At 35.8% G+C, this 13,851-nt stretch overlaps 1 protein-coding gene across 1 annotated transcript; it reads right to left on the bottom strand.

The window, feature by feature from the left end:
- Positions 1-9,323: 9,323 nt before the first annotated feature.
- GILP (GSH-induced LITAF domain protein) lies at positions 9,324-12,647 on the bottom strand. The gene is made up of 3 exons (XM_059591292.2): positions 12,338-12,647; positions 9,753-9,879; positions 9,324-9,632 (listed from the first exon to the last, which is right to left on the bottom strand). The coding sequence occupies exons 1-3, from the start codon at positions 12,529-12,531 to the stop codon at positions 9,549-9,551; spliced, it is 405 nt and encodes a 134-aa protein (XP_059447275.2). The 5' UTR covers positions 12,532-12,647; the 3' UTR covers positions 9,324-9,548.
- Positions 12,648-13,851: the final 1,204 nt, after the last annotated feature.

The following is a 13,851-nucleotide window of genomic DNA, read 5'->3' as shown; positions in this document are numbered from 1 at the left end:
TAAAATGCCACAATCATGCCTCCCCCCCTCTCTCTCTCTTTGAGACGCAAACTCTCCCACAGTTCTTCATCTTGTCAGCAACCGGCATTGTCCAAGGCTTAACCCTTGATCCGGTGCTCCATTGGGTATACCAAAAGGGTGCAAATATTTAGAGAGAGAAAGAGAAAGTGAGAGTATGGAAATTCCATAATAGGGAAGAAGAGTCGAGAGCAAAAAAAGATGAGGTAGATAAAAGTGATTCAGAATAAGAAGACATGAGGGGAGAGACAATTGAGAATGTTCATTTTTTTTATTATTATTATAGAAAGCATCGGTTAACCACGATGCTACCCAATGGAACTTATTGGGCATCTGTTGTGGGTGTATTTTATATATATATAAGATTTTCCTTATTGTCTTGAGATATTAGGTATATGTTGTTAGTGCTATAAGAGTAATTGCAACTGTCATTGATGAGCCATTGAGAGTGGTGGCTCAAGGGTGGTTGCAATTTCCTCCAAATAAAATACAACTGTTGTGGTTACCAGATTAGGTGGACCTGCCCACTCGGTATGATGGTTGGGAGTGGCGCCAACCAAGAGAGGGTCTTTATTTAGTTTGAAATTAATAGAATGAAAGTAAAATGAGAGTATGGCTAGCAACCTAGCATTACTCTTTTAATTAAGATACTCATTGTACTTATATACTCATGTCAAGTTTTTCACAAATAGATTTTTTGTGATTTTTTGTGATTTTGGTTCTAAGCAATACATAAAAAAAAAGGAAGGAGGGGCTACAAACAAGCTATTTTCTTTTTGCTTCCAAAAATTTTGGTCTTGTATCTAATTATTTTTCATGATTTCAATTTACTTCTTGGGCTTCTAAAACTAACAATTCATATATATATAATAAACCTCCTATGACGTCCATCTTCAAAATGGGTCTTTTGCAGCAACTAATAGCACAAAGACACATCACCTAAAGCACAAAAAATGCACACAAATAATCTACAACTTAATGCACTGGATTTTGAACTCAAAATCAAGAAAAAGTTGAACTGAAGAGGTAGAAGGAAAGAGACCCCGTGGGTCTTTGCTGGAACGCTCCAGACCCACGGCCAACTTAATTATTTTTCATGATTTCAATTTTTTTAATGGGTTAACCTTCCCTCTAGATTTTTAGTTTTAGTTTTGAGATATTAGAAATGAGTTTTAAGACATTAGAAACGAGTTTTAAAGCATTAAAATTAGATTTTGAGGCTAGGTTTCGCAAAAAATAGTGCCCGAGATGGTGACCCATGGCCGGGTCTGGTGAGACCTAGCTGTTGGGTCTGGCCAGACCCACCGTGGGTCTGATTGAGACCCTGCGGAGTTAGGCCAAACCCACGGTGGGATTGGCCACAACCCACGCTGGGACTGGCCACGACCCACGCTGGGTCTGGCGTGGGTCTGGCCATACCCAACGTGGATCGTGGCCTGTCCCATCGTGGGTTTGGTGACCCACGGCGCACGGATGCCAACCGGCCGATGGTTTGGGTTTGCTGTACCGGTTTGGTTTTGGTTTTAAATTTGTTGTTTTGATTTTATTTTGCTAAAATGAACTTGCTGCTGTGTAAACACATTCGTTGAGGCTGCAAAACACTCCTCTTATGCACTGACTACATAGTATAGGCTCTTATATATATATATATATATATATATATATATGTTTGGACCCCTAAACAAAAAAAATTAGTTCCGCTCCTAGTTATAGCCATCCGGTGAGGATGGTCCAGTCACCATCACCTTTTCCATTCCTCCTAGTTTTTATTATTATTATTATTTTTGAAATATAATTTTTTTTTTTTTTTTGTTCAAACGTGTGATATTTACAGTCATATGATGTGGAAAATTTGATTATCGGTGTTAATTTATTTTACACTGAGAATTTTTTGTTTTTTTTTTGGTAGTAATTGTAATTTTAAGAACCGGCGGAACGTACGTGTGGTAGAGGAGAATTACACTAGTCACACAATTGACTACAGAAATTACCGTCGCGAGAGAGGTTTTCTAGAAGCTTGATGAGCAATCCTTTACGTCAAAAATTTAGTAAAAATTGCACGTGCATAACGTGCGGCACATGAGAAAATACAGAAGCTTATCTGCTGTATGGGTAGAAGCTGTCCTCCAATTTTTCAAACGAAGCATTTTATCTTGGTCAGACTAACACGTTTTCACGTGAAAGAATCAGAAGAATGCAGACCTTACCTCCATGTGCCAGGGCCGTGGACAACTACTAGCATAATAATTTTTTTTTTTAATAAAATATTGAATTAAATAATCATTTCCATTTATATTACACATGATATCTAAAGTCTTCTATTTCTAGATCAATCGTAGGGAGGGCATTAGCTATGTTTGCTAAGAGAAGAGTCTGGCACTGTAGCTGGAACGGCACTGTTTCAGCTACAGTGCCATCTGACATAAACAGTGCTAAAAATTGACTTTTTAATTTTTTTTTTTTTTAAAAAAAACAAAATACTAAAAAAAAAAGAAAAAAAAAAAGGAGAAGAACGATGGGGTGGTTCCCACCACCCCTTGGCCAAAAAAAACAAAAAGGGAACGGGTGCATTTGGGGGTGGCCGGACCACCCCTAAGGGGCTGGGGTAGTTTCGGCCACCCCATATGGCCGGTGTGGGGTGGCCGAAACCACCCCAGCCCCTTGGGGGTGGTCCGGCCACCCCCTTGGCCATGGGGTTGGTTCGACCACCCCCAGATCGGCCAGGGGGTGGCTCCGGCCAAAAATGGGGTGGTCTGGCCACCCCATTTTGGCCAAGGGGTGGCTGGAACCACCCCATCGTTCTCCTCCCTTTTTTTTTTAATATTTTGCTTTAAAAAAAAATAAAAAAAATTTTAATGTGCAGCGTGCAGCAATTGTAATATTTTGGTTTAAAAAAAAAAAAATTACAAAGTCAAATTTTAGCACTGTTCATGTCAGATGGCAATGTAGCTGGAACAGTGCCGTTCCAGCTACAGTGCCGGACTCTTCTCTTGGCAAACATAGCTATTGTGTCCCGTCAAAATGTTTCCATACCACGTAGGACGTAGCATTAGTTAAAAAAAATAATAAAAAAAAAAAAACTTTACTTTGGCCTCCTAAATTTTTATCCGATTTTATAAATCTCTCTTAAATTTTCAAATCTCTCATTTTAGACCCATAAACTTTTAATTACTTTCAATTATAACCCTTCCGTTAATTTTAACCGTTAAAAATATAAAAAAGACCAAAATGTCCTTAATTTTTATTTTTTTTTAAATAAAAAGATGTTTTGGAAGTTGAAATCTTATACAAAAGTTATGGGTATAAACGTTATATAACGTTTAAAATCTGACGGAGGAGTCCACATTGAGAGTAATTGAAAGTTCAGTGGTCTAAAATGAGAAATTTAAAAGTTCAAAATGAGTTTATAAAATCGAGTGAAACATTAGGAAGCCAAAGTAAAATTTATCCTTTAAAAAAAAACAACAACCAAATAAAGAACAATAACGAAAAGACCGCTTCTAAATTGAAATGGAAAAAATTCCTTAAATTCAGTTTGGATAAAATCTTTATTCCCACCTGTGGGAGAGAACCCACCACCGGTGGGTGGTGGGGTTCTTCACACAGGGAAGTGGCAACCACCCAAGGAGGTGGGATTTCCCCCACACGGCGGGGATCCCATCCTAGGGGAGATATCTGTTTGCTCCTCTCTCTCTCTCTTCGTGTTGTTGTTCTCCCACGTTGATGGTGATCTAAAAGAAAGTGAGAGAGAGACTTTGATTAGCTAAAACCCAAGGGCTTTGTTTTTCTTTGACGCCGTTGTTTTCGGCTAGCTAGTTGGAAAGCAGAGGCTCAGAGCGGTATGTTTTAAGCCAGAATGGCTGCATTGGACGCTTTCGATGCGTTCCTATTCTCTCTAAGCAGAGTCTTCTGTAGTCCTCTTGTAGTTGTCGTCTTCATTCAAATTGAGGTTTGTTCCCTCTCCGCTTTACACTTGCAAATCCAAAAGTGTTTGGCTGCCAATAAATTTGGAGGAAGAAGAAAAAGGGAGGGAAAATTCTAGTTCCTGTGTGTGTGTGTGTGTGTGTTTTTGGAATTGGTGTCGGGAAGAAATCCAATTGCTTTGTTTTGCCCAGTTTTGCACGTTTTTCTACCTTCCCTTTCTAAATAATTGTTATCTAATATTCAAAATTTGATTCATTCTGTTTCCTGCATTTTCCTGGCAGCCAAACAGAGGATTATTTAGTTTCTTATCTTATTTCTCGATTCTTAATTGGACGAGTTGTGGTTTTTGTGAGACGAAAATTATCATCATGTTTCGTTTCTTCTGTGTAATACTAACAATTTTGCATTTCTTTAATTTTTAGATAAAATAAAGGCTTTCGCTATACTAGTTGCATATAGGGATCTCCCCTGCCGGTGGCAGGCGATGATGATCTCAATTCTCAGTTGGGTTCTCCGCCACGTACTCCCTGATCAGAGTGGGACCTCTCTTGCCGGTGGCAGGCGGGAATGATCTCACGTGTTTTTTATTTTATTTTATTTTCAAATAATGTCGATGCGGCAGAATGTGTCTAGCTATTATTTTCAAACACATCAATTTTATCCCAAAAATAAAATACTGTTCGAATTATATTGCAAATTGCAAATTCTGAATATTGTCCCCAGAGATAGTTCAATCTGTTGGGATCACGCTTTATGAAGCGGAGGTCACTAGTTCGAATCTTTCTCACCTCTCCTGTACGATCATGTCAAAAAAGAAAATTAAATAAATAAATAAATAAGAGAAGAAGTATATATACTAATAGACATAATAAAATAATATATCCTTAATAGGCAACAGATGCCACGACCAACGTGGTATATATATATATATATATATATATATATATGAGAAAAGAATCAAGTTTAGATTTTTTTTTTTTTTTTTTCAATGCACGTGATTCTTAAAAAAATTAATGACATACGTATCAATTTAATTGATTTGATTAGATAAAATTGAAAAAATTTATTGAAAATTAAAATAAGTCCAACAAGCCACACATTTTTAATTTTTTTAGAACTCTTCAATCATAAAAACAGATGTTGGACTAAATTAGTAATTTCAAATAAAATGACAACGTACACGTACAAAATTAAAGAGGCAGTGTGTGTGTGTGTGAATTACCCAAGTACTTTAGGAGATCCATTTTAAGGAAGGGCATCTAGGTAGAACCGTATTCTTTCGTACCATGTAGTTGATAGCCTATCACACATTATAGAAGAAGATAGGACTGCAGCGGAGGAGAAGATATATGCTTAATTCACACGTCCACCTTTCCATTCAATGTATTTGTATTTTAACCTCTTATTCCATGGAAGCTTGAAAAAAGATGAACACGTACAGATATTGGGAATTTTCTCTTCTTATTCTTCCTTAAAGAAGAAGTTTCGAATTCGTACGTTGTGATGTTTGACATATCAGTGCTTTATGGGTTGAAAATTGAAATCCTGTAAAAAATTCAAGAATTCCTTTACATATATATATATATAGCTGTCAGATTAACATGAGTCAAAAGGGCTGCCACAAATCCTCATCCAAGAATCATACTTGCTTGGTGGTAAAGACGCTGACTAATAGCTTTGTAGTGGGTGGACATGTGGCTTCGTGTTGATGTTGAATTGGAATAACAAGAGGTGCCTCAATCCAATGCCATTGGCGCTTTTGTCAACACCCCTTAAACCCAACTTGACAATCAGACTATATACTACTTAATTTGAAGATTTTGGTGAATTTTGGTTGAAAAAGTGTGTTAGAAATAGAATATATGATAAAAGGATAGAAATATGATGTACTCTTAACAGTAAGCAAGGTCAAAACCCATTTGTAATCCCCTGATTTGAAAGAGAAGTGGAACCACGAAGAAAAAGTTTGCAGAAAGGTCCGAGAACAAAAGGACATGTACCCCCATTTTCCGAGGACCCTTTGGAAATGGCTAAAGGGTAATAAAGCGCCGAGCAATAGCAGAGTGACATGTCAGATGTGAGAGAAGGGTTCAAGTCCATATATAGATAATAAGCATTTTTGGGAGATCGGAATTTCTATCTTGACGATCTATAGCTATCATTGTATATGGGCGGCAAAACATTGGGCCCCTGCAAATCCCGGAATATATTCGACGACAAGCTAGCGCATGCATAGATTAATGGGTCATGCAGATTGATGATGGGGTGCTGCTAGTGCTTGCTTGTACTCTGAATCTAATGCACAATGCTCATTGGCTATCTATAAATAGAGTCCAAGAGCATTGTGTTTGGCATCCCATTAATTGGAGCGATCGAGAGAGATGCATGATTTATTTCTTTATAGGAAGAGAGGTCTTACATGAGGATAAAGAGCCTTGTTTTGTAGCCAAGGATGACTTGCCTGCAGCTTCACGAGGATTATGCCTTGTGCCTGTAATCTTATCAAAAACACCCCCAAAAAAAAAAAAAAAAAAAAAACAGTGGGTGCAGTAGGTAGGTAGGTTAAGGTTAGGATCCTTTTGTGGTATACAGGCAGTCTCCTTGGCTAACGAGACGAGCTCTTATCTCTCATGCAGGACCTTATCTTCTTCGTGGTGCCTACAGTACTACTACCTGGATAAGCTTCCTGCCAATGAGACACGTACACACAACTTATAAGGTAACTCTTTTTTTTTCTTTTCTTTTTTAATACTCATTAAGTTCTTCCTATATATATGTCATGGTTATCAACAAGAACGTACCCCACCAAAATTAACCCTCCCTTGTCACTGTCCTATCATTGTACAAGCTGCCCAACTGCCAAAGAATAGTTTAGGTAATTTAGGACTATCCTTGTCAAATTAGAACCCTTTTATGGTTATACAATAATTAGGATTTATGAAGCATACAAATTAGCCCATAGATCTTCAAAAAAAAAAATTAAGATTCAATTTTATGAATAAAATTTTAGTTGAAATTTTCTTTACTTTCTAGTGAATGCTAGCTACAGAATCGACCAATCGGTAAGTGCTGCTTAGACTATTCAAATTCAAGATCTTGATGGTGTCAGTACCTAGTACACCTTTATTAAGAGTGAAGGTATTGTATGTCTTCCTAGCACTTCAAACGTGTCATACAATGTCTTTCTATATATAAGGAGTCATATATATATAGGATATTGGTGAAACTGTTCTCCGCGTTTGGCTTTTGAATTACCAGTTTTTTTCTTCCCCTCAGTGGAGCACGCAACACCGCTATATTGTAAATTTGTAATTCAATGTCATCATCTACCATCATGATCATAATTATGTAATGTAAAGGCACCATAATTTTCATGGAAGAATAATATATAGTACTATATATTCCCAAAAACTTGAATGCTTCGTTACAGTAGTGTAGTTTAATAGGGAGTTTGTGAATGCCGATATTACAATATTATTCATTTGGAAATGAAGAAATAAGAAAAATGCTTTTGGTAAAATTACTTTGGGGGTATACCTTTTGGTTGTGTCGCTGCGCTCTTGAAGTCCACAAGCGAGTCCGGGAAAAACACATCTGCACGCACGTTCGCCAATAGCAAACAAGAGTTGGCCGGCACGGGCACGGCAACTGACTAGTGTAAACATGTGTCGTTTCATGCCGTGCATTAACAAATTTGTTATCATTTCGATACCATATAATAAACAGCAATGGAAATTCTACTTTTTTCACTGCATGCTAATTAAACGGCAACAAAACGGAGAATTTTTTTAATCATGACGGGTACGTGTAGATTATTATATATGTTGGATGTTAATGATTTAATGGAACCTGCGGCTGCATGAATGGCTTCCCTAATTGCAGTATTGCGTCAATTGTGATACTCATCTTCGTTGACATTAAAGATCGAGCATCCCCAACCGTCATTAGAGAATGAGCCCAAGCCGCGCGTTTTCAGTAATTAACAACCTCATTCTCAAACTATCCCAAGACCCAAGTTTATTAGTTTCGGGCCCCGGCGAAGTGTACGTTCGATCCTTTTTTTTCTTTTTTTTTTTTTTTAAATCCAGTGTTTAATCTACAAATCTAATTTTTAAATGATACTATTTGATGGTTGTATACTTGTATATATCAACTCTTCAGAGTTTTTGTAAAAATCCTTATTTCAATTCAGGTTGTAATTTAAAAAAAAAAAAATTGCGGGCTTCTAACCATAATAAAACTTTTGCGATTAAATCATTCTTCGATCAGCCGTACTGTTTCTTTTTTTTTTTTAATTTTTTTTTCGGAGTAATCTCTTAACAGAAATGAGATGAAATCCCAATTATACCCCTTAAGGATTAAAATATTAAAAAAAATACAAAAATACAAAACAAAATATTGGGGGTGAGCAGAGATGGTCGAGTAGAGTTACCCCTTGAGTGGATTCGGTAGAGTGATCCAACCATCCTCCACCACTAAAGTTTTTTTTTTTTTTTTTACAATTCTTAAGGGGTATAATTAAGATTTTGTATGATTTCCGTTAAAAATGATCCAACCATCCTCCACCACTAAAGTTTTTTTATTTTTTATTTACAATTCTTAAGGAGAGTATAATTAAGATTTTATATGATTTTCGTTAAAAAAAGAAAAAAAGAAAAAAAGAAAAAAGAAATTGACAAAAAATGTAATAGAATGATACAATTAGAAAGAGTAATGCTAAATGTTCTCCTTGTGTTCACTCCAAAATTTATGTGGCTTTTAAAATTACCATTGAATCAAAATTCAATATTGATCTATTACAAATTTAATAGTAATTTTAAAAGTAACATCAATTTTAGAGACACAAGGAGAACATCTAGCATTACTCAATTAAAAAACCACTGAAATCCAAAACTTTTATTGCTGCAATTTGAAACATAGATAGCTTTTTCTGAAAACGGCTAACCCAGGGTACTATGCATGTTTTCCCGAGTTTAATAGATGGGTGATGGGTCATTCTTTCAAAGATTATCCTCCTTGTCATTTACCCTATATGGCGACTGTTCTTTCATCTCCTACGAGGCCTCCCTCTATATGTTCAATCATTCTACCTTTTCTCTTGTTTTCCGGTTGTTTCTGGATCAGGATCCTCATTCAACAGTGCTATTAAATTTCAAAGCCTAGACGTCGATGGGCCTTTTGATACTAGCAACACCTATAGTTGATTGGCTTGTTTACATCTTAGCCGCTGGCCCACAAACCAAGAAATCGTGGGCCAATGGAGCCCAATCATTACAGCATTGCTGTTATTTACAATTGCCGCTAGGTGTAAAGGTGCAATACAGAATTATTTGTGACAAACAAGCTTCACATTGCTGACGAAAATATCTAAGATGCAAGTCTAAGCAATACTGTATATTGACATTAGGCAAAAACATCAATTCACAAAATACAACTAGCTGTATGATACAAGTGTTCATATTGCAGCATTTTAGAAAAATATGTACCAAGAATCTTACTTTATGACTTCATGTAAAGAGAAAAAAGTCGCCAGCAAGCAGACAAGAAAGCACATACAAATGAAGAAACACGGCAGTCTCGATCTGAATAATGGAGAAGACATCATCTCACGCAGGCAGTGCAAAGCTTTCCTGTGTCCAGTGAGGAGGATCCATCACTGCACAGGGATCTGATTTCTCAAAATCCGCAACCTACATGAAGAACCATTTAAAATAGAAGTAAAAATGTTAATTACTAATCAAAATTATTGTACATAAGGACATTCAATGATAAGAACAGAAGGAAAAACTGACAGAAATGTATACTTATACCTTTTCCTTGCAGCTGGGGCAGTAGTGATATTTATGCCAGAGGCAGTCCATTGATGGACAAAGAAAGCAAATTCCAAGCATCATTGGCATCATGCAACCAACAACCGCGGCCAAACTTGGCTTTGATCTGGATTTAATGTGAAATATCACAATTAGTAGGTAAGAAAAAAAGTATGCCACTGTAATCAAGCTGAAAATATAATGAAAAGATTACAAACCCAATAACATTCATTTTCAAATTTGGTTGATTGACTGTTCTTTACTCTTGCCTTGTCATTGCAATCTAAGGAAAGATAGATTAGACTTATCCAATGAAATAGATACAAAAGCTGTAATGACCCAGAAAAAACACTAATCATATCTACGCAATCACTCCAAAAGAATTAGGGTGTTACAACCTCTCCCTCAAAAAAAAATCTCAGACATCCTTAGTGCTATAGTCTCACATAACATTACAAGCATTTGTCATATCTGTAATATCACTTCAAAAATATTAGTCAAGTTGTAATTAGAGCTCCTTAAAATCACTTATAAAACTCAATCTCACCTAATAAGAAATCAATAAGAGGCATAGCACCCATGAGTTCTTTTATAATCCACCAACTCTATGTGGGCTAATCATGTTTTCAATGTGAGACTAAGATGTTACAAAAGCTCTTTCACTTTCCTATTATTGGTTGGAGCTTCTCCAAACATGCTACAGCTTCGAGCAGGTATACGTGCAACGAATGTGAAGCAGCAAGTAAAAACCATCAAAGGCAGCATTGGTGTTCCCAAAAGCCATCTTGGCAATGCCAATTGAAATTGTGCGGTGAATAACACCTGGTGATAAACAAGGGACATCTACGGCATTTTGTAGATACGGAATAGTGCATTCAAAAAAATATTATTATAATAAGATCCTTGTCATCAAAAAAAATTCTTGTGTTCACAAGAAGCTCCAAATGAGATGTGACAATGAAGAAACAGGAATTTCAGGATAATAACAACATTTCATGTGCAGACTCTGTCGACACTGGTCAACCCTGCCTGATTGTCTTGCATCATACTGTTTCAAGTTTTCAATATTTTGAAAAAATAATATCAAATTGTATTCTTGGTGGTCTCTCAAAACAACATGAAAAAGTAACCAATCATAGTTACCATTCTAACCACAAAGAATTCGAGAACACCAAGTATATTTTCATTTCTCTGCCTTTTTAGAAATCAAAGAGTTAACTCATTTTTTTCTCCTAAAATTTCGAAAAATATGGTCATTGAGAATTTCAGATAATGATGTCATTTACAGTTTTAGGTCACCAAATTTAAACCTTCAGATGAAAAGAAAAGTAGATTTACCATGACAAAATCGAGCATTCAAATAATAATGATAAACTCATTTGCATGTGATTTTCAAATTCAAGAGACTGCCAATCTATCAACCTTCTCTACTAATGCAAAACCTATTAGAGGTTTTATCTTTTTTTTAAACAACTAAAAATCATCTTAGGGTGCATTTGACATTGCGATTTAAAAAGCACATAATTTAAAATAGGAAAAAAAATCTGCGTTTTCTATAAGCAGGCTAGGAGTGTGCTTATTTGAAAAAACAGGAAATTCAACCAAAATCACGATTTCACATAATAAATATTTGATTTAAAAAAAAACTTTTTAACATGTTTTACCAAACATTTTTGCAATTTTAAAAAGTAGTGATTTTAAAAACACAATCTCAAATGGACCCTTAAAAACACAATTTTTAAAAACGCAAATTTTAAAATCGCACTTATTCAAACCACAATCTCAAACGGACTCTTAAACTTGTGACATTCTGACTTTGAATCAGGTACTATTTATAGTACAGCACCTCAATCCAATTTAGCACAATAAAACCCTCTACGCTAGGCAAGGTAACTACAACTTCTAACATATGCTTTCATCTTTCCTAATATAATACTATAACGATAATTCCAATAACAAATACGGTTGAAAGTATTCCAATGATTTCTCTAAACCACTAAAGCGTGGACACCCGTCAATAAAATAAAATTGAACCAATGTACCCCGATTTTGACAAGCTGGTCATCATCACCACTTTTAAATTATTTGAACACTCGCAGGATCCTCATAAGCATTCTAGAGATTCTAATTTATCAGATGATTCCTTTCCCATTGGTGACACCGTCTTGAGCAGAAGGTCCCTTTAAAGGTTCTGACAAAGGATTTCTCACACTCATGCTAATCCATCCTAATTTGGTTTCGAACATGAAATCGTTGCCACATAACTCATTTTCCATGTTCATCACACATAGAAAAAATTCAATAAGATTGAATTTCAAGTATCAAAAATTTAATTTTAATCTCATCACATTTAAAGAAGCGATCAACACGCATCAACAATTTAACGAGGCTTCGACGCTTAAAAAAAATTCAAGTACCTATATTGCTTGCTCAAGCTATACCATTTATAATCTTTCTTATTCACAAAATACGCAAACGTTATATATGAATCTAGAACAAACTACAATTCAATACCAAAAGAAAGTAATAAGAAGGAAAACAGAACCCTAGAGAGCGAGAACAGAGTATGAATTTGTTTTTCTTACCTGACGGTGGTAGTTCCAGTGTTACCGCAGTAAACGCAGTTGAAAGGGGCGGGACTGTCGCGGTAAATCGTCTGCTGAAGCGGAATCCCCTTGGGATCGCCGAAGACCGCGTTCGGCGGGACCGCCCCGGCTTGGTACGGATTCTGTACGACGTAGAAAGGAACTCCGACGACCGGTTCGTCTCCCTTCGACATTTCTCAAACCTTTTCTTCTTCTGGATCGAAATGAAAGCGAATTCGAGCGATTGAATAAATCCGAGAGAAAGTCTATTGTAAGCGCGTTTCTCTTTGATTGGAAAAAACGCAAGGGATTGGTTGGTAAGATTAGAATAATTGCCTGGCCAAGAGTAAATGTAATTTATTGTAAACGACCAAAATGTCCTCTCAGGCAAATGCTAGGAAGCTTCCCTGCGCGCTGATTGGCGGTGCACTAAAGTCAATTTCCAACAAAATCACGTTTTCTAGAAGTTCCAATTGTTGTTTATTTATTCCTGTAGTATTTTTCCTAAAAATGTTGAATTAATAAAAATGATGAAACGATAAAATTTTAATTATTCAATTTTAAAATAATAATTAAAAAGGTTAAATACCTTATTTCTATGCGGCTTAACAACTTTATTTTTTGTCCTTTTGGGTTTAATTTTTATCACAGAAACACTTGTGGTTTACGAATATGGTACATCCGTCTAAATTCTATTCAAAATTTGATGAAACGTTTCGTTAGAGCCAATAACAAATTGGCACGTGTCCATATAATTAATTAAAAAATAATAATTTTTTAAAAATTTAAAAATATTATAAAATTATATTTAAATACATTTAAAATTTTTTTTAAAAAAAAAGTTTGGCCATTTGGGGTGTAACGATCTCGATCTATTATTGCGGAAAAACTGTAATTATCAATACAAAAAAAATACTTTTCTCCATACATGAATACCCAAGGCTATGTCGTACAAGGCATTTATACAAATCTATCCGACAGTCTAAACTCTCGACAAAACTTAACCAACTTGGAATCTCTGTACATCTCAATATGAATCTCTTAATCACAACTGCATAATTACCTTGATTTTCCATTCCTGCAAACACTACAAAAACTGTGAAGTAGTGAGTCAATTGATTTCCGATAATATAAATCATTGTTGAATCATATATAGCAAAATGTTAGACAAGTTATAAAACCACAAAAATTCGTATTATTGGATATCAATATCATACTCAGTAAGTAAGAATACTTACAGTGGATTACATGAATGGATCATCAAAGGTAATTACTTGAAACCCGTTCTGCTGCAGTTGGTCCATACCCATAACAATCCCTTCACTGACTTTCTCTCTCTCTCTCTCTCTCTCTCTCGCCTAAACTCTCTTTCTTCCTCTTCAGCTCTCTGTCTTAAATTTCCCATCTCACTCTCGGTTTCTCTTGTGTTCTTTCTTTCTTGTAGCGCTTGGTCTCGCCCTTTCTCTCTATGTTCTGAGTAAACACTCTTAGAAAGAAGAAAGACCGAGTAAAAA

Source organism: Corylus avellana, chromosome 4, assembly GCF_965113065.1.
Source record: "Corylus avellana chromosome 4, dhCorAvel1.hap1.2, whole genome shotgun sequence".
Lineage (NCBI taxonomy): Eukaryota > Viridiplantae > Streptophyta > Magnoliopsida > Fagales > Betulaceae > Corylus > Corylus avellana.
The sequence above is the reverse complement of the archived record's forward strand: the minus strand, read 5'-3'. Positions and strand labels throughout refer to the sequence as shown.